Below are 18,642 nucleotides of genomic sequence, written 5' to 3' on the forward strand. Positions count from 1 at the left end.
AGTACATTAATCGCAAGGGGTGTTTCTCAATGGTTCTCCAGGCGCTAGTAGATCACTGTGGGTGTTTCACAGACATTAACGCAGACTGGTCCAGAAAGGTGCATGACACACGCACCTTTCAGAACACGGGTCTGTTTAGGAAGCTGCAAGCAGGGATTTTCTTCCCGACCAGAAGATCACTGTAAGGGAAGTCGAAATGCTCATTGTGATCCTGGGAGACCCCGCCTACCCCTTAATGCCGTGGCTTATGAAGCCATACATGGGGCAACTTGACAGCAGCAAGGAGCGGCTCAACAACAGGCTGAGCAACTGTAGAATGACTGTGGAGTGTGCTTTTGGCCTTTTAAAAGCTCGCTGGCACTGCCTCTATGAGAAGCTGGACCTGGCCGATGACAATATTCCTATGCTTATAGCCACATGCTGTACGCTTCATATTTCTGAAGGGAAGGGTGAAAGTTTCACTCAGGGCTGGACCGCAGAGGCTGAGTTTGACCAGGGCTATTAGAGGGGCACAGCACGGGGCCATAAGGATCAGGGATGCCTTGGGGCAGCAATTTGAAGTTGAAAGCCTCTAATATTTGTTGCTATGCTCGGGAGGTGCAGTGCTTGTAATGCTAGGAGGTGACTGGTGCAGACGATGCAATACGTGGGTTTAACATAATTGTGTGCTGCTTTACAGGGCTCTTTTTGCTTTCAGTTAATAGAATAAAGATTGCTTTCAAACCAACACAATTCTTTTATTCAAAAAGAACAACTGGAGGAGAGAGTCAAACAAACAAACAAACCAACCAGTAGTGAGGGGGATGGGGGAAGGGAAGGTCCCGGGAGGAGGAGGAGTTCCAGGACAACTAAAGATTTGTGTATGTCCAGGGATCATATCCAGCCTTTTCCTTTGGAGTACAATGCAGCAGATATTGTGCTTCACCAGGACCAAACTGCAGAGGGATGGGTGTTGAGTGCAGTGGGTAGTGGGAGTCCGCAGGGCTGGACTGTGACAGGGCAGGAGTGGAATGCAACAAGTATAGACTGGAGCCAAGAGGTTGATAAGAGTGTGTTGGCAGTGTCTGGGGGGAGCATGGGAAAGAGTTTTGCGACAGCGGCTGCAGGGGAGGGAAGGCATGGAGCTGCTTGGTTTGAAGAGCTAGTACAGTATTGCCTGGAGCTTGTCTGCTTGGCGCTTCATAATGTTTAAGAGCCGCTCCGTGGCTTTGTTCTGGTGCACTGCATTCTCCTTTTGGTCCCTCTTCTCGCTGTCCCGACACTCCTTCAATTCTTGTTTTTCGGCTGCAGAAAGCATCATGACATCTCACAGACAGTCCTCCTTAGTTCTTCTTGGCCGCTTTCTAATTCTGCGCAGCTGTTCAGCTGGCGATAACAAAGAGGGAAGCTGGGCTCCCAAGGTCATCTCTGTGAAGTTTAAATGCAACATTTTAAAGAAGCAGTATTGTTTGCAAACACAGAGAACACTGATTCAGTGATTTAAAAACACAGCCAGTAGTCTCACACCTGTCACTAACTGGCTGACCCCAGTCAAGCACAAATGAGCCACAAGACCCCCAAAATGGTGAATAGCTGCAGGGGCAGGGGAAATCACTCTTCCCAGTCTCTGCTGTTCACTGGGCATGTGGCTCTTGGGGAGAGCCAGCACTGGGTGGGTGGGTTGGGCGGGTGGATGATAATTATTCCTGTCCCTCCAGTTTTCACAGGATGTGATCATTATGGAAGATATCTTGCTGCTGAGGGTGAGCAGGGAATCAAGGGAGGGTCTTCTCTAAGACTGCGGCTTCCACCCTGGCCTTTATGTGGCTCATCTGTGTGCAGCAATCACCCCCTCTGCCCGCACGATGGCACAGTGGTGTGGGAAAGTTTCCGTTAATGGGGCAAAAAACAAAGGAGCTCTGCCGAAGAACCTGCGGCAGAGCATTGCCCAGTATCTTCACAAGATTTTTTTGGAGATCTCGGAGGGAGATTCCCATGAACTGAAGGAGTCAATCAACTGCCTGTTCCACCGCTCAGACTAGGCACGCAGTGGGAGACGAGCCGGCTTTCTGCTACCCTCCTGCCCCCCACCAACTAGCTTCAGCGATTCCCCAAATCAAATCCACTTACCAGGGGCCTTCTCTCCTGATTGTGTGTCGCCAACTTCCGACACCTGTGACGGGCTAGGCTCCTCCAGGGTCCAGAAGATCAGCTGCATGCATCTCTGACCTCCGAGTCATCCTCTGCCTCTGGGTCCCCCTCCCCCTCCACATCCTCATCCAAGATTTCCTCCTCCGGGCTCGGTCCACTCTCGACTGGCATGGGAGCCCCCGAAGTATCCACAGGGGTCTTCGTAGTGGAGGTGGGGTCACCTCTGAGTATCGCGTCCAGCTCTTTGTAGAACTGGCAGCTGGTGGGCGCAGCACCGGAGTGGCGGTTTGCCGCCTGCACCCTGTGGTAGGCGTTCTGCAGCTCCTTCACTTTGACCCTGCACTCCAGTGTGTCATGGCCCCTTTCTGTCATGCATTGTGAAATTTGTCCACAGGTATCATAATTCCTATGGCTGGAGTGCAGCTGGGACAGGACAGCCTCCACTCCCCCAATGCTGATGAGGTCCAGCAGCTCAGCATTGCTCCAAGTAGGGGATCTCCTGGTGCGTGGAGCAGGCATGGCCACCTGGAAAGATGCACTGAGACCACTGCACGCATCACCAAGCAAACAGGAAAGGGACTTTCAAAATTCCCAAGGAATTTAAGGGGTGGGGATGACGGTTGGTCATATGAATGCAGGGCAGTAGAGTTCAAGCCAATGACCAGAGAGGCGAGATCAGGCATTGTGGGACACCTCCTGGAGGCCAGTTGCAGTGCTGTAATCGACCAAGGTGTCCACACCTGCACCGCAGCGCTGTAGCCCCTGTGCAGAAAGCTGTACACCTCTCGGCGTGGTTTTTTTTTTTTTTTTTTTTTTACAGTGCTACAGCTGCGCAGTTTCAGCACACTAAGTGGCTTGGCAGTTTGAACACCTCGGGAGTTACAGCACAGAAAGCTGCTTCACTGTGCAGAAATTTGCCAGTGTAGCCAGGACCTAAGATAGACCACTTTATTTTATCTCTGCATAGTCTGTGGCACTTGCAACATCTTGCCCCTTCCACTTGCTCAAGATGCAAGATTACCAACCTATGTTCACTCATTACTTTAGCACTTACTTCACCTTTGTCTTTGGCTCTAAGAATATGTCTACACTATAGAGACAATAGCAGCATAGCTAGGTCACTGTAGTTACGCCAGCATTGGCCTGTGAAGTAGACTTAACCTATACGAATGGAAGGGGTTTTTCCATTGGTGTTGGAACACCACCTCCCCAAATGACTCATACTTCCATTGTACCATGTAGATATGGTGGTTATGGCTGATGGTATAGACACCACCGACGATGGCAAAGTAGAAGTAAGACTGTGTCAAGTGTCTTCCACTTAGACCATGCACAAGTGGGCAGAGAGATGACCATAGTTCTCAATGGTCAGCGAATAAAGTATGAGTTACACTCGAGCTATCTAGGCCTCATATTGGATGGAACTCTCACCCTCTTACAAAGATAGTGACTAAGGTCAAAACGCGCAACAACCTGCTCGGAAGACTGGCCAGAATGACATGGGGCACCAATGCCCAAATGTTACATACTTCAGCTTTGGCACTCTGTTTTTCAGCAGAGTATCGCACCCCAATATGGGCTCACTTGTATCACATAAAGATGATCAACATACAACTTAATTCCACCATGCTTATTATTTTAGGTACAATTAAATCAACTCCTTTACCATGGTTACCAGGTCTCTGCAATATTGCTCTGCTCAGAGTTCAGAGAGAGGTAAGTATAGCAAAACTGATGGCGAAATTGCATGATATGCCACATCTACCGTTAATTAAAGACTTGTTTAATCCCTCATGTCGCCCGTTGTGGTTGTTTACCAGTTGAGGGATTTATGGTAAAGGATGCATGGCAAGTAGGTCAATGTGGGCAGCCACAAACATGACACATATTGTTGAGGACTGCAAAATGACTCAACTTCCTGGAGATCTTTGTACCTTAAACATCATTGATAAGAATTCTGTGGCTTCGCTTGACAAGATTGCATATGCCAAATAAATTAATTTTTCAAGTAGATTGACAAAAATATGATCATTTCTAGGTGTTAAGTATTTAATTGTGTGAAAAAATAATTTACAGCTGTATGTATTCACACAGCAAACTGATCTAAGACTCTCCTGCATCCAGGAGACAACAGAAAGCATGGGTTTAGGATCTAGCTAACTGTGTATTGCAGCCCAGCTTCCCCTCCAGTTGAGGTCAATTAGTATATTTGTCATTGACTTTAAAAGGAGCAAAAGCAGGCCCCAATATCTCAGCACAACCCCTATGCTATTCCAATCACCAATATTTTTCACTGAATTAAGGCCATAGAATTGCAGATGCTATCAAAGCTCTGAACACAGAGAAGATTTTCATGTGGCTGCATCAGCTTGTCCAGTACTTTTCTTGGTAGTTCCGTTCATTTAATTTGAGTTTGTCTTCTGTAATTCATCACTGCCGTTCACCCTCCCATGCCCCTCACTCTTTGGTTTAGCATCTATTTGGCTATCAAATGCAGCTATTTGTTTAAAGTAAATCATTAACTGTGTAACCTGTTTTTTTTTTTTTTCATGACGGAAAGGCTTTCTGGCACCAGAACGGTCTCTTCATGTATCTGTATAGCACTTAGCATAACACAGCTCTCATTCTTATTGGGACATTTGGATGCTACCATAATATCTATACGATTAAAATAAATAAAAATGGAAAAACGAAATGTGGGTTCCCATGGATTCCACAACTCCATCCTTTGCTGAATAGTTCTGCTCCAGAACCTGTGTTTTCCTTTGTCCAAAAAGGTTGTTTCCAGAACTTACTGTGGCAAAAAATCATTTTATAAATATGAATGAAGTGTAACTGGTGCAGAATCATATCTTTGAGTTTAACAGCCTGAAACAACAGTATTGAGAGGCATGGACTGTCCCATTCATCTCACTAGCATATTCATTTTGAAACCTAAAAGGTGAGACTTTAATGGTCAGCACTAACTGCTTCACTGGTTATCCTTAGCAGAAACACCAAGTGTCATTCTCCCACATCTAAATCACCTCCCGTACGTACCAGATGTCAGAACCCAACGTGACCTATTCCCTTGCCAAAATCGCTAGCTCCCTCTGGCCCAGAAGACTTCTACAATTTATTTGTGTGCGCTCAACACAGAAACTTGCAGCAGTGACATTTATAAATTTAGGCCAGAGTTGAAAAAACTACTCATTATCATCATCTTCCAAGGACCAGTCCCGCAAACACACTTACACATGCTCAACTTGAAGTCAGTGAGACTAAGTATTTAAAGTTAAACTCATGTTTAAGTGTTGGCAGGATTGATGCCTAAACAAACATTACTAGGGATATTGTACTGATTTACACTAGCCATTTTTGCAGAAAGTTCAGTAAAAACTTGTATTTTTTCTTTTTTCTGTAGCTGCTATGGAATTTTCGTTCAGCTGCAGTGTGTGCAACAGAAACCAGGGTGGCCTCCTGACAGAATTTATATCCAGTGTGCCACAGATTATCAGGACTTCAGTGCTTGAATTTAGATGTACACAAAAGGTAAAAAAGGATACCTATCCCCATTGAGCTGGCGACCCTAGACGTAGGTTAGTGCCCTCAAAGGGCAGCAGTACAACTCTACATTATCAGCAAGCCAGGCAACTTAAAAACTTAAATCTCCATTCCTCTCTCCTGCTGACAATTCCCCCCAAATGCTTGGTACAAAGATTAGTTTTGCAGCATACCCTGAAGGTCATCAGGCTGGGGCTATTTCAGAGTAAGGGGAATGTATGTTTTTCACCATTGCCTAAACAAAAAAAAGTGAATGGTTTCTATTCAAGTTTTCAGAAATAAAAAAAATAAAATAAAATGAAGTAAAATTCACTCCCAGGTTGACACCAAGTATGAAAAATTTAAGCCAAAATTATGAAAAATTCAAAGTCTATGAGCTACTGAAAATAGAGGTTTCTAATGGAAGATCTGCTGCAACCCTATCCTCGTTGTTTTCTGTCACACTGACATTATAACACGCATCCCATTACTCAACGAGATGAATAGCTGTTATTAGGGCTTTCAGTCAAAGTGTTTCAAGATGTACATGTTAGTCCTAAATCCACAGCACCATGCTAATTCCAAATCTTTACATGCATTTATCATCAGATAATAGATCAAAATGATTATTCAACTGGCTTCTGCATCATCCCAGTGTTTTAAAGGGACACTGCTACCCTTAAAAAGAAAAAAAAGCAGGATTCAGCAATTTATGTAAGTATACTGAACTCTTCTAAATTGTTCATTACCATTTTCACCACTGAGTGCGATGCAATGGAATTATTATTTCATACTGAAGTATCAGACACCGTCCTTTTTAATGCATAGCAGACACCATTGATTTTTTTAAAATTTGATTCTTCAGTTATAGTAGACCAAGTTACTGTGTTCAGTCCCTTTACATATCAAAACGGAAAAATACTGTGACTATCACAGAAACTCAATTATTTGCAAAGGCAATTGTGAATGACAATGTTTTTTGTATTGGCACTTTTTATTTATTTTTTTGCATTCATGCTCTTCACTTCTATTTATTGCATTGTATAAAGTGCACATCCTTTATTTTCCTTTCTTTCAACCAAAACCTAATGTTTGGGACTCAACTACATGACAGTGCTGTCCCTTTAAATACAGTATTTACGCCAGATGAGAATGTTTCCAGTTATGCTTCATGCTGTGATCAGTTTGCATGGAGAAAGAACTCCCACCAAAAATTAGTAAACCAACAAGACACAAAGAGGATTTTTTTCCACTGGTTAAAATCTTATTAGGATGAGTCTGCCTCGGAGAATCAACAACCAGAGAGAGACACCAGATGATGAGGACTTGTGATTAAAGGGCCTAATCCTATGTTCTTTAAATCAACATAAAGATTGGCATTGGCTTTCAAAGGCTTTGGATCAGTCCCTAAAGGAATAATTTTAAATATGGTGTGATTTAAAAAAAAACTATATTAGAACATATTTCTATAGGATTAAGCTAACAATATTCCTCTGCAGAACTCATAGGCAAACCTGTTCTTGGGTCACTGCCCATAAGACTCTTGGGAGTGCCAAACCTCAATGAGTGAGTCACAGTCCACATTAACTTAAGTATTTTCCCTGACCAAACAACAATTTGATTTCTCTTTTCAATGCCCCTCCTCCTGTGCTTTCTCTACACCTGACTCTTTCTAACGTCTGCTTGCTCGCTCTGATAAATGAAGGCTTAAATTCTGGAAAAGGCCTCATAAGAGACCTAGTACAATGGGCTCTTTAGGATTTGTTTCGCAAAAGCAACTTCTAAACAAGGGCTTAAAGACACTATTGGAACAAGAAAGTGTTAGCTAAAATAGAAAGTTACTTTCTAACTCTGTGTTAAGATGAGCTATTTCTTCAGAAGTTGATGTTCATTAGCAGCAACCATTACACTTATTAATCCAACCCTGGGATTCTTGACCAGACTGCATTCTCCCACAACCTGCTTCCAGGATGTGGGAGAAAAAACACAAGTTACAAGACAGAGAACATGGTACAAATAATAGAGGTGCCTTTTAAAGGAACAATCCAAGTCTAATCTACCTACAGTACAAAAAAGTGCCTTTTAGATGTCACACTGAAAGCCATTTGAGAGGCATATAATTTAGAGTGATACAGAAGGTATTAACAGAGGATTAACACTTGTTGGGATCATTTGAATGTAAAACAATAACCAGATTGTCCTCTAAGCTCTCAGCTGTCTCACATAAAAGCCCCTCTCTGATCTGTGGAAACAACTGAAAGGTTTGGGAAATACATATTTTGTGTGCTCTAAATGACAGAAGGCGGGAAGGCTTGGCTACAGGTGGCTTCCAGTAATTTAATGTGATCAGGGAAAAAAATATCTAGTCTTGATAAGCACAGCAATGAGCAATGAGATACAATGGCAGTGGCAACTCTAATGAAGGTCTAGCCGAACCCCAGTAAAGTCTGGAAAGACTCCCACTGGCTTTAGAAGATGCTGGCTGAGGCCCTAAATACTGAAGATAGAATCATCATAGAACCATAGAAATGTAGGACTGTGGGACTTTGAGAGGTCTTGAAGTCCAGCCCCCTGAGTTGAGGCAGGACCAAGTAAACCTAGACCATCCATGACAGGCATTTGTCCCACCTGTTCTCAAAAGAACCTCCAATGATCCTTATAGGTAAAAAGTTGATCCTAATATCTAACTGAAATCTCCCTTGCTGTAGATTAAGCCCATTACTTTTTGTCCTGCCTTCAGTGGACATGGAGAACAATTAATCAAAGTTATCCTTATAATGGCCCTTAACACATTTGAAGACTTATCAGGTCACCCCCTCAGTCTTTTCTCAAGACTAAACATGCCCAGGTTTTTTAACCTTTCCTCACAGGTCAGGTTTTCTAAAACCTCACCAGCGTCAAGTGGAGCGAGACAACTACCTTCTGTGTCTTACATAGGACACTCCTGGTAATACATCCCAGAGTGATATTTTCTGCAACTGCATCACATTATTGACTCATTATATTTGTGATCCACTGTAACCACCAGATCCTTTTCAGAAGTACCATCACTTAGCCAGTTATTTCCCATTTTGTGGTTGTGCATTTGATTTTTCCTTCCTAAATTAATTATTTTGCACTTATCTTTATTGTCTCTAGCTAAACAGAGAATCTTGTTTTGTTTCTATTCTTCAAACATAGAATTTTTTTATTCTTTTGAACGGAAGTAAACACATACATTAACATAAATACCTAGCTGCATGGCTTCAAAGTACGGTGATCTTAAACCTATGTGGTACACATTTTTTGGAATGACAATATCTAGGGCATGACCTAGATGTACCTAAATCATATACGTACAAAAGTAAATACAGACAAATACAAGCATCAGAGGGGTAGCTGTGTTAGTCTGGATCTGTAAAAGCGGCAAAGAGTCCTGTGGCACCTTATAGACTAACAGACGTATTGGAGCATAAGTTTTCGTGGGTGAATAAGCTTACTGGACGAAGTGGGTATTCGCCCACGAAAGCTCATGCTCTAATACGTCTGTTAGTCTATAAGGTGCCACAGGACCCTTTGCCGCTTAGACAAATACAAGTAGCAAACTGCACCGTCTAATTATCACTGTCTTTGCTGTGCAGGTTGCATTTTATAATGTATTTTTCTTTTTCAAAATGAACTCATTTTAAAGTCTTGTTCAGCTTTTATCCTACAAGTTCCAAGATTTTGCCAAGGAGTGTAATTTTATAATGTAAGTATTATAAATACTTTGCACTTATAAAGCACCTTCTATCTGACAATCACATAGCTGTTTACTAACATTAGGTAAACAAGGCTTAATACTGGAAATGCCAACTCACACTTGCATAAGTTGGAACTGGTCACACGTCCCACTGATTGTGGCATGTGATGCCCGGAGTAAGTGATGTGGCTGGGGCTGGTAATTAGATACTTCCTTTCTCCTTCTCCCCAACCTTCTCCCACCACCCCCACAAATAAAGTATTCCTAACATGATTGGTGACTACGAGCATCCCCCTCCTCCGGAGGGTGCCCTTTGGTGTTCTACTGAAGGAGTGAGAAGCCACAAGCTCTTCCTTCCTGCTATCCCTGCTGCTCAGGTGTGCTGCTGGTGAGAAAGGGGAAAGGAAAAACATCTGCCATAGAGGTTTTTTGTTAAAGTAAATCAAGACCAGAGGAGTTAACTGGTGGACCAAGGGCAATGGCCATGCATGTATCCATTATGCTGCCCCTTGCCCATGTCCTTCCATTGTGATGGCAGGAACAGACCACCTAGATCATCAAGAAGATATTTCAGTGTTAATGCCCATTTGCTCCTTACCTCTCTCAGCTCTGCCTGCAAACATGTCAGTTCTGGTGATGTGGACACTTTTCCACCTAGTAGACTGAGTCTACCCAGGACACTTCACATACGCTACTGAACAGTGATCCTATGGCCACTAACAGCCAAGTCTGAAGTGACAACTGAAACCTAGAAGTGAAATTTATAAATGCCAGAGCTGACCTCTTGAGCCATCCAGTCTCTCAGAGCTATTCTAGCTTTGTGCTAGAATAAAATGGTGATACACAATGAGCTGACTGATCTTATTCAGAAGCCATGTCTTCATTTATGAAGTGAATAGCTGACATTTGTAATTGCCTTCTCTCTCACTAGACTGTATTGGAGAAACATTATATAGTGCAAGGAAGGAGACTCTAGAAAATAACTTTCTTAAAGCTGAAGGACCTATACTGTATATTTATCTGGGTTTTGGACCAAATTTGCATCTTATGAGTTTCATACTCATCAATTATTTATCTGTTTTTGAAGGAAGCTTTGCATCAAATATTTTTCATACTCATCAATACCTTTTCAACAATTATTTCACCTGTGGCCAACAAAAATTTAGTAAGGATGTTCATCATTTTATTGTTATGACTGTACTAACCAAAGAATTAAATTTACAGCTATGGAGCCACCTTCTGGTAGCAAGGGGGCATTACACCCACATATTTCTTTTACAACTTCAAGTCAAATAAAAAAAAAAGCTGTACAGGGTAACAATCAAGATGTGACACAAACCAACCTCATATTATGAGGGAAGGAACTCTATGGGAAAAGACACCAGGGGCATAGGTATATGCATATAAATAGACATATCAGTTTGTGATGGCACTCATTTTTCTCTCTGTGTGGCTGAATAATGAGTCTTGAAAAGAAAATAGATAATGAAAGGGGAAAAAATAGGAAAATACATATTAAGTTTCAGAAAGCCTTATGATTACAATGAACTCATGGGACTGGGTTCTGACACGGGTGTCAACCTGGAGTAATTCCATTTTCTTCTTCTGAGTGTGACCTGGCAACATCTCAAACAGCCCAGGAAGGTTGAACCAGTTCAGGACTTGGACACACTGAATTGCATTCATTGCCTCCAGAGAGGAGTGCTTTAATTCACCCAGTTACAGCAGCATCCAAGTCTTCCTCCATGACTTGCCCAGGCACTTGCATCCTTGGGAAAAAGGTAGCTCACAGTGCCCAGGACAAAGTTCCTGGGAGCTGAAGGAAGAGCATCCTTGGTTTAAGAAGTTTGGCTATTGAAATAGCTACATGAAAGGATTGTCTAAACCAGAGTCTGACCACCTTCAAGGCAGACAACAAGATCCCAAGTCTCTGAGGAAGCTTTTCTACTATAAATGGCAAAATGATGATCAAAACTACAATTACTCCTCAAGCAGAACTTCCTTTAACCGGGGAGGGGAGAAGAGCAGAAGACTGCATGAAGACCAGCACAGATATTGCTAGGCAGATTTATGTCACAGGGAAGCTCGTCTATATGGCAGTGATGGGTGCTATGGAAAACCCTGTAATAGTTAGGATTGGGTCAAAAACCTCCAAGGAAAACCCAGGGAGGTACCAGAAATGAAGTTAGTTACAAAGATGGTATTCTTCCCTCTAAGCCTTGGAGATAACAACATCTTTTGGGATCATTTATTAAAACCAAGGTAGTGACCACTGGCAGCCACGGAAAGTTCCTTGCTAATTTTTTACTAAGCTTGCAGCTGTGTCCCAGCTGCATTCCAACGTGGATTATTTGCCTTTCTATATTTTCCCTAGAGTTGTAAGTGGATGACATTTTTCTTCATTTTTTGTCGTGAACTTTATGTAAATGGTGCTGTGCAGTTAGTTATCTGCTATGTTTTACATTTCAGATGCATTTCAGTGGTGGAAAAGCTGATCCCTATTCTGTGCATGTGAAGTTTGTAAAGTTCTTTGTGAAGAAAAGTGTTTGCTATAACCCTCAGATATTTAACTAAAAATGGACAAACACAATAGCATACTCACGTCTGAGATTTTAAAGGGAACAGTTTCTTAATTTCTTTTTCCTATCAAATAACTCATTCATTTAAAGCTATGAGGAATACAACAGCATTTGTAAACTCCATGACACTCATATACCACTTCTATTGCAGAAAGTGCTGCATATCCCATCACGAAACCAGCACATTATTTTCAACTTTACCATGTCTGAATTTAGCTCTTTGTGAAACACACACTTTATCATGATGGCATTTCCTTACATTAATTGTACTGCTTCCAGTTGAAGCCTGACTTTGTACATGTCTGAAAATTGTTTGCAATATTAAAAGATATTTAGCAAATACAAAAAGTTAAACCAGTTCTCAGCAGGATTCTCCCTGCTCACATTTACAACTGTGGAGTGAAAAATAAAGAACCTTGTTCCTTTTTTCTTTACTGAGATCAATATATTTGATATATAAATATACTTCAGAAAATATTTTTATCTTTGAACAATTGTTATTTTCAATAGCTATTGTCCCTGGAAGCAGTCACTGTTTCTATTATTATCCCCTTGGATTGTTATGCATTTCAGTCCTTAGGTCTCCCATTCAAGACGGCTCACTAGATCACCTGACCTCTCCTTGTTCTGGCAGTTTCAAGATATGCAGCCAGGTCTTCTCAGCAGATCATGTCAGAAGGAAACAGCAGCCTCCTTTCATATCAGCCTTTCCAAGTGAGTCCACGTTGGATGTCAGTGATGATATATGTGGACTATTGCCCTACTATAAATGCTCCTGATCTTTAGGTTTAGCATTGACTAACCTCATTGTAGATCAGTATTTGTATCGTAAGAAAGATTATAGTTTTTTTAAAAAAACCCTGTTCACTCATGTGTCAGAAAGCTTCCAAAGTATTACCAAGACTGTGGAGTAATTATGTCTGCCATATGCTTAAAGTGCTCATCATTATAGGCATACTAAAATAAAATGCTTCAACATTTTTTCTAGGCAGATTAATGAAGTGACACATGCATTAATCTACTCCCATTATTAAGACAGCAAATTCCCAGCTGATCACCCAATCCAAGCTGAGCACTTGTAATCTCCAATGTGCTGCAGTTAGACTTCAGTCTGTCAGATGAATGCATATCTAAATGGATGAGAAAGCATACACAGGAGTGCTTTGCTTCTGACCTTGTCAGTTTAAAATAGTTAGGATTGGGTCAAAAACCTCCAAGAAAAAACCAGGGAGATATCAGACCTTGTCAGTTTAGAAGTTTGACTTTAAATATGGGTCATTTAGACTGAACTCCAGCAATCTGCATTTTAAAAGGCTTACGCAGTTATGAGATTTAATATTCTTCAGAGATGGCTCAGGGATAGTCCAAGAAACATTACAAATTTTCCAGTTCATGGCAGGATGGGGTAGTTCCATCAGATTCTAGCATGGATGTGTACTTTATTGGAGGTGGTGGTGGCTTGAAAGACGGAGGCCTGTTCATACTAGAATAAAAAAAAAAAAATCTTTGAAAACACAACAGCTAATGATGTAAAAATCAATATAAAGTTATGAGGGAAAATGGGAAGAGATGTAAGGACAAAAGGTCAGAAATAATTTTGGCCTCATTCTTCTCTAACATTCTGTAGGGCTCATGTCTGTTCTCTCACCTACATATTCTACTCTACAGCTCAAAACCATGTTCTGGCATCGATGCAAGCTCTCTTGTGCACAGAGGTGGGGGGCTGGGGACAACACACATCTTTTACAACTTGAAGTGCTATGGTGAAATCCAAAACCTTTGGATAAATAAAGAAGCAAGCTGTTGCTTGCATTGATATCTGGAGACACATTTACAAAGATTTACAGCTGTGCATGGAGATTTACAGGCCTCCATAAAGTGAAAGCCCTGTCCCAAAATGTTAACAATCCAAGGATAAATATAATCTTACTGCAGTTAACTGCAAGTTCAGAATAACCAGGGTACGTTTTAAAGGGGTTTAGTTTGCTATCCCTATATTTCCCCAAACATTTAATAAGGAACTAAGCTCTCTTATGTGGAATGTTAAATTGAAGCATATTGAGAAGTGAATGGGATTAAGCTTCAATTATGTATTTCACACAACTGTATGTCTGTACTTGTTCATTTCTATCCATGTACACGTACATCTACAAAATAAGGTAATTATCTGAACTTCATTCTGAAACTTTGGGCTGGAATCTACACTAACATCTCTATTTCTGCTCACCATTTTTTATACTAATACTTACATTTCTTTTTGGTACTGACACCACTTTCTGATTCCTAAAATGATTAGAAAAGAACAAAACAGAAGCAAGAGTGCTACAACCGCAGGCCAGGAGAAGCGAGGATTCTCTGGTTTCCCCACGATGCCTGAAAAAGACATAGAAAAAAGCCATAATTCAAACTCCAGTTCACAAGGAAAAGCAACATCCTGCCAAAAAACCCCAAACAAACAAACAAAAAGGAATTTCTATTTGATTTCATTAAGTAGGAAACTCCCTCACCCACACATCTATACAGCAACCCCAACCTGTGTAGGATTGCCAGCATTTTCAAATTTAGATGCATCAGTTTAAGCACATAAATCCTAATTTAGGCACATAATTAAGGGGTTTCATATCATAGCTGCTGAGATTACAACTCCATTCAAAGTCAACTGAAGCTGCAAATACTCAGCACTTATGAAAAACCAGACTACGATTTGAGTGTTTTCTTATAAGCACTTACGTTGAAAAAGTTTGGCCTATACTTTTCCCACTGTGTTTTAGAAATGCTATAAGAATGGGAAACCAACATAAACATGTCACTAGGGCTCCTGTCTGCACCAAAGTGCAGAACACAGATCTAGTTTTCCTAAGTTTGCCACATGCCCATTAGAACTGGTTAAAATATTTTGAATAATTTTTAGGCAGAGATGATGTGCTGAACAGATCCTCCATGATGCTAACCACATAGAGATAGCCCTCAGAGAATCCGCTCCAGGTTCATGCATGTTGTGGGTGTTTTAGTTAATTCTACAAGACTTCCAGTGCTGGTGAGTGCATTCAATGAAGCTCTAACTCTTTAACTTAATACTGAGTCTTACTGAGCTAACTGAAGGCGCCATACAACTTAAGGCAACACTAGCATTGCAGAGTTGCCGCTTGAAGCAAAAATTTGGGCCTGGCTGGGTACAAGTTATGAAGGATGGCAGCTGGAAAAGCCCTCTTTCACTTACTGTGGGCCAGCGTGCGAACTCATTATTCACCTTGTTGAACAGCTGCTTACCGTGCTAGTCCATTTGAGTCAACTCAACTACTCGTGTGACTGACTGCTCATAGAATGTGCGTGGAAAGTTCACAGCCTGGCCTCCCAACTGCTACTGTAACTCAGCGTTCTTTTTCCTTTAGCCAACAGCAGCAGTAGCTCTGCTCACTGTGCTCCGAGTAGAACTGGCAACCCTAATGGAACTTTTCATTTACAATTTTTTGGAGCACTGGTTTGTATGACGGTTACAAGGGTACAGCATCCTGACATTCCTGCCAGAGATATCACAACCACAAGCTCAACATCATCACATTACCACCAACTAATGAAAAGTACCGCATCGTCATGGATTTGAAATAAATCCGTGATATTTTAGCATGGAAACCATGTTGTCAGTCCACTAGTAAGCAAAGGGGGGGTAAACACCAGTAACACACTGATATGTCTGTGGAATTCTATAGGTGTGTCATGTTGTTAAAAGTTGCAATGCATGACATTTCACACATTAACATCATCTTTCGGTTACAGGGGGCTACCCACAAGTAGCATGCTTAGTATGCTCTTTTGCTAAAGATATGCCAGGATAGAAATACCAAAAGCAGCTGTGATTATCTGCATTGCGGAGACATGAATGGCCATTAGACCTCCATATACAGCCCTGATTTGACTGGGTTTTTTTTTTTTGGTTTTTGGTTGGTTTTCTATTACCAGTGCAACTACCTGAAGCTCCGAGGATTACTCCCTCAAGTTCTTGCATACCTACAAATATTTATGAAGGAGAGAGTTGTGAATGATGGCTTACCAGTACCATTAATCAATTTCCTTGTAGTTGATAAACCATCAAGTTTCGTAAATAAAGCTGGATCAACCATTGTGCTGGAGGACAGATTGCCTAAAAAGATATAGACAGACAATGTAAACAGTGTATTTGATTTTACTGAGCTTGATGTTTAGAAGTCACTTAACCATATATAAAAAGAAAAGGAGTACTTGTGGCACCTTGGAGACTAACAAATTTATTTGAGCATAAGCTTTCATGAGCATCCGATGAAGTGAGCTGTAGCTTATGAAAGCTTATGCTCAAATAAATTTGTTAGTCTCTAAGGTGCCACAAGTACTCCTTTTCTTTTTGCGGATACAGACTAACACGGCTGCTACTAAGAAACCTAACCATATATAAGGAGGACTTGTGGTATCTTAGAGACTAACAAATTTATTTGAGCATAAGCTTTCGTGAGCTACAGCTCACTTCATCGGATGCATTCAGTGGAAAATACAGTTGGGAGATTTATATACACAGAGAACATGAAACAATGCTGCCACTCTGAAAATTAACCATATATAGTTCAAGAGAGCCTGAAAGAGCTTAAAATCAACTGCCAGAATCTGAGTGCCCACTTTCATTTAAAGGGACAAAGCCAACTTAAGTTTTGACCTAAGATCTAAATTTGATATAAACAAGGGTTTATACAAGGAGTTACAAATGTTAAAAACCTCCACTAAACATTGACTTTAGTCACACAGAACTTCTGGGAGAGAGGTAACCATTTCACCTTCTCTACAGATGGAGAAATTGAATCCAAGAAATATCCAGTGACTTACCAAAAATCACAAAGTGAGTTTGGTAGCCGAGCCAATAATATAACCCCAAGTACTGTGTCACAACTACAAAATCACCTTTCATTGCCTTGTGAACAGTTACATCCCCTTCCCATCCCTGCTAGTTTAGCCACGCTACACAAATTTGTGATTGGTACTACCTTAGGATTTATTGTCATTTTTCTGGACCTGCCTCCTCAGTTAATCACTATTCCAAAACAATGGATAAACAATTAACCACACAACGGCATGCATTCTAGATCTGCCCAAACACTTACGGTGTGGCAGAGTTACATTCTCCCTGGAGAGCGTTGTATTCACGTTGCTCTGTTGGGCTGCAGTAGTAGGGTCACTCAGTCCTATATAAAAACAATGCATTTTCAGAAGTTACTTTACAAGCCATTACTGCCACATTAGGCTTAGTTGCACTATTTTATGTCCTTTTCTCTTCTGGACTCTGGCAGTAAACAAAATAGCAGACCAGCCTAAAAAACGTAGGTATACTGTCTGGTGCCTAAACCTAATATACTCAAATATAAATTCCATTGTAATACTTAGTTGGCAAAATATGGTTGTTAATTCCACAAGAGCCATATGAACTCCCTGTGGGAGATTAAATAATTGAACAGATAAAAGAAAAAACAATGGCCCTAGCTTTACATGAGACTTCCTGGTTCTCACCAGAACAGAGAATTCAAAGAATTTTTTTTAATAAGTTCATCAAATAGTGTGCATCTTTTTAAAAATTCAGTTCAAGTTTTAGATGGAAGTTTACACCAGTTCTTATTTTATCCAAACATAGTAAGCGCTTAATTACCATGGGCATGAGCATGATATGAAAAAACAGAGATACACATCTACTGGGAAATCTTAATTGCTCTATATAGCAGCTTGAACAGCATTATATATTTATTCTTATTAGTGTTTTCCATTTATGTTATGGCAGCCCATAGAGAGGACTCAGCTGGGATCATTGTGCTAGACACTATGCAAACTCAGACACTCCCTGCCCTGAAGAGTTGCAATCGAAGTACACAAAAACAAATTAAGAGTAAAAGAATGAAGTATTATTATTAAAATGTCACACACACTATAGATAAACAGATGTGGTTAAAAAGGAAAATATTTGATACAACTTGTTTGCATTTTTGTTTTATTTATCCACGGTTTAGCTAAAGCTTTTGTCGCTAGGGCTTTATCCTACTCAGGTGTCTCATGAACTCATTGCTTCTCTTTGCTTTGTTTGCGTTCTCCACTAATATATTTAATATGTTATAACTACCCTCTCTGCGTTCTGGTTCTGCTCAAGGACCTACCTTAATTTTAACATTATGCTCAACATTATTTGTAAACATCTTTAGTTTCAGTTTTGGTGCTGAGGAAAGTTCCTGCCCTGACAGGCCTGGAGACTCAAGTCCTGCATATAATGACACATATAGCTTAGACAGAAACAGCTTCCTCTCAACTGCCCTGCCAGTGAGCCACAAACCTGACATGAAACCACTGATCACCATTAGTGGTAAAAGCACAGTTCAGACTCCAAGACCCTTTTAGTGTTTGCCCTCTCTGTTAAGGCAAAGCGTGGTCAATTAGTGCCACATGGAGGGCAGGGTGGGGTGGTGGTTTCTGAGATGTGTTGTCCTGTCAACCATAAACTGAAATGTGACTCATTTTGCACAGGCCACCAATGATACCAGATAAGGAAACAATTTATAGTCACAGCTGTCTGGAACTAGATTTAAACCAGTGCCTCCACATAGCTTTTGAGACACTCATGCCTTGCCCTTCTGATCCAATACCTCAATACTCCTTATCATCACTACACAGAAACTCTTTAAAATA

The 18,642-nt window shown here is 41.0% G+C and overlaps 1 protein-coding gene across 1 annotated transcript in view; it reads right to left on the minus strand.

The window, feature by feature from the left end:
• Positions 1-12,357: 12,357 nt before the first annotated feature.
• The window catches only part of CD96 (CD96 molecule), a 39,076-nt gene continuing 32,791 nt past the window's right edge, over positions 12,358-18,642 (minus strand). The window contains exons 12-15 of the mRNA XM_084617616.1: positions 17,079-17,159; positions 16,004-16,093; positions 14,202-14,325; positions 12,358-13,435 (exon numbers count right to left, since the gene is read on the minus strand). Of these exons, the coding sequence (XP_084473742.1) occupies positions 13,327-13,435; positions 14,202-14,325; positions 16,004-16,093; positions 17,079-17,159 (404 nt within the window). The 3' untranslated portion in view covers positions 12,358-13,326. The remainder of the gene's footprint in view (positions 13,436-14,201; positions 14,326-16,003; positions 16,094-17,078; positions 17,160-18,642) is intronic.

The sequence above is a fragment of the Lepidochelys olivacea genome (assembly GCF_965140295.1).
Source record: "Lepidochelys olivacea isolate rLepOli2 genome assembly, chromosome: 1".
Lineage (NCBI taxonomy): Eukaryota > Metazoa > Chordata > Testudines > Cheloniidae > Lepidochelys > Lepidochelys olivacea.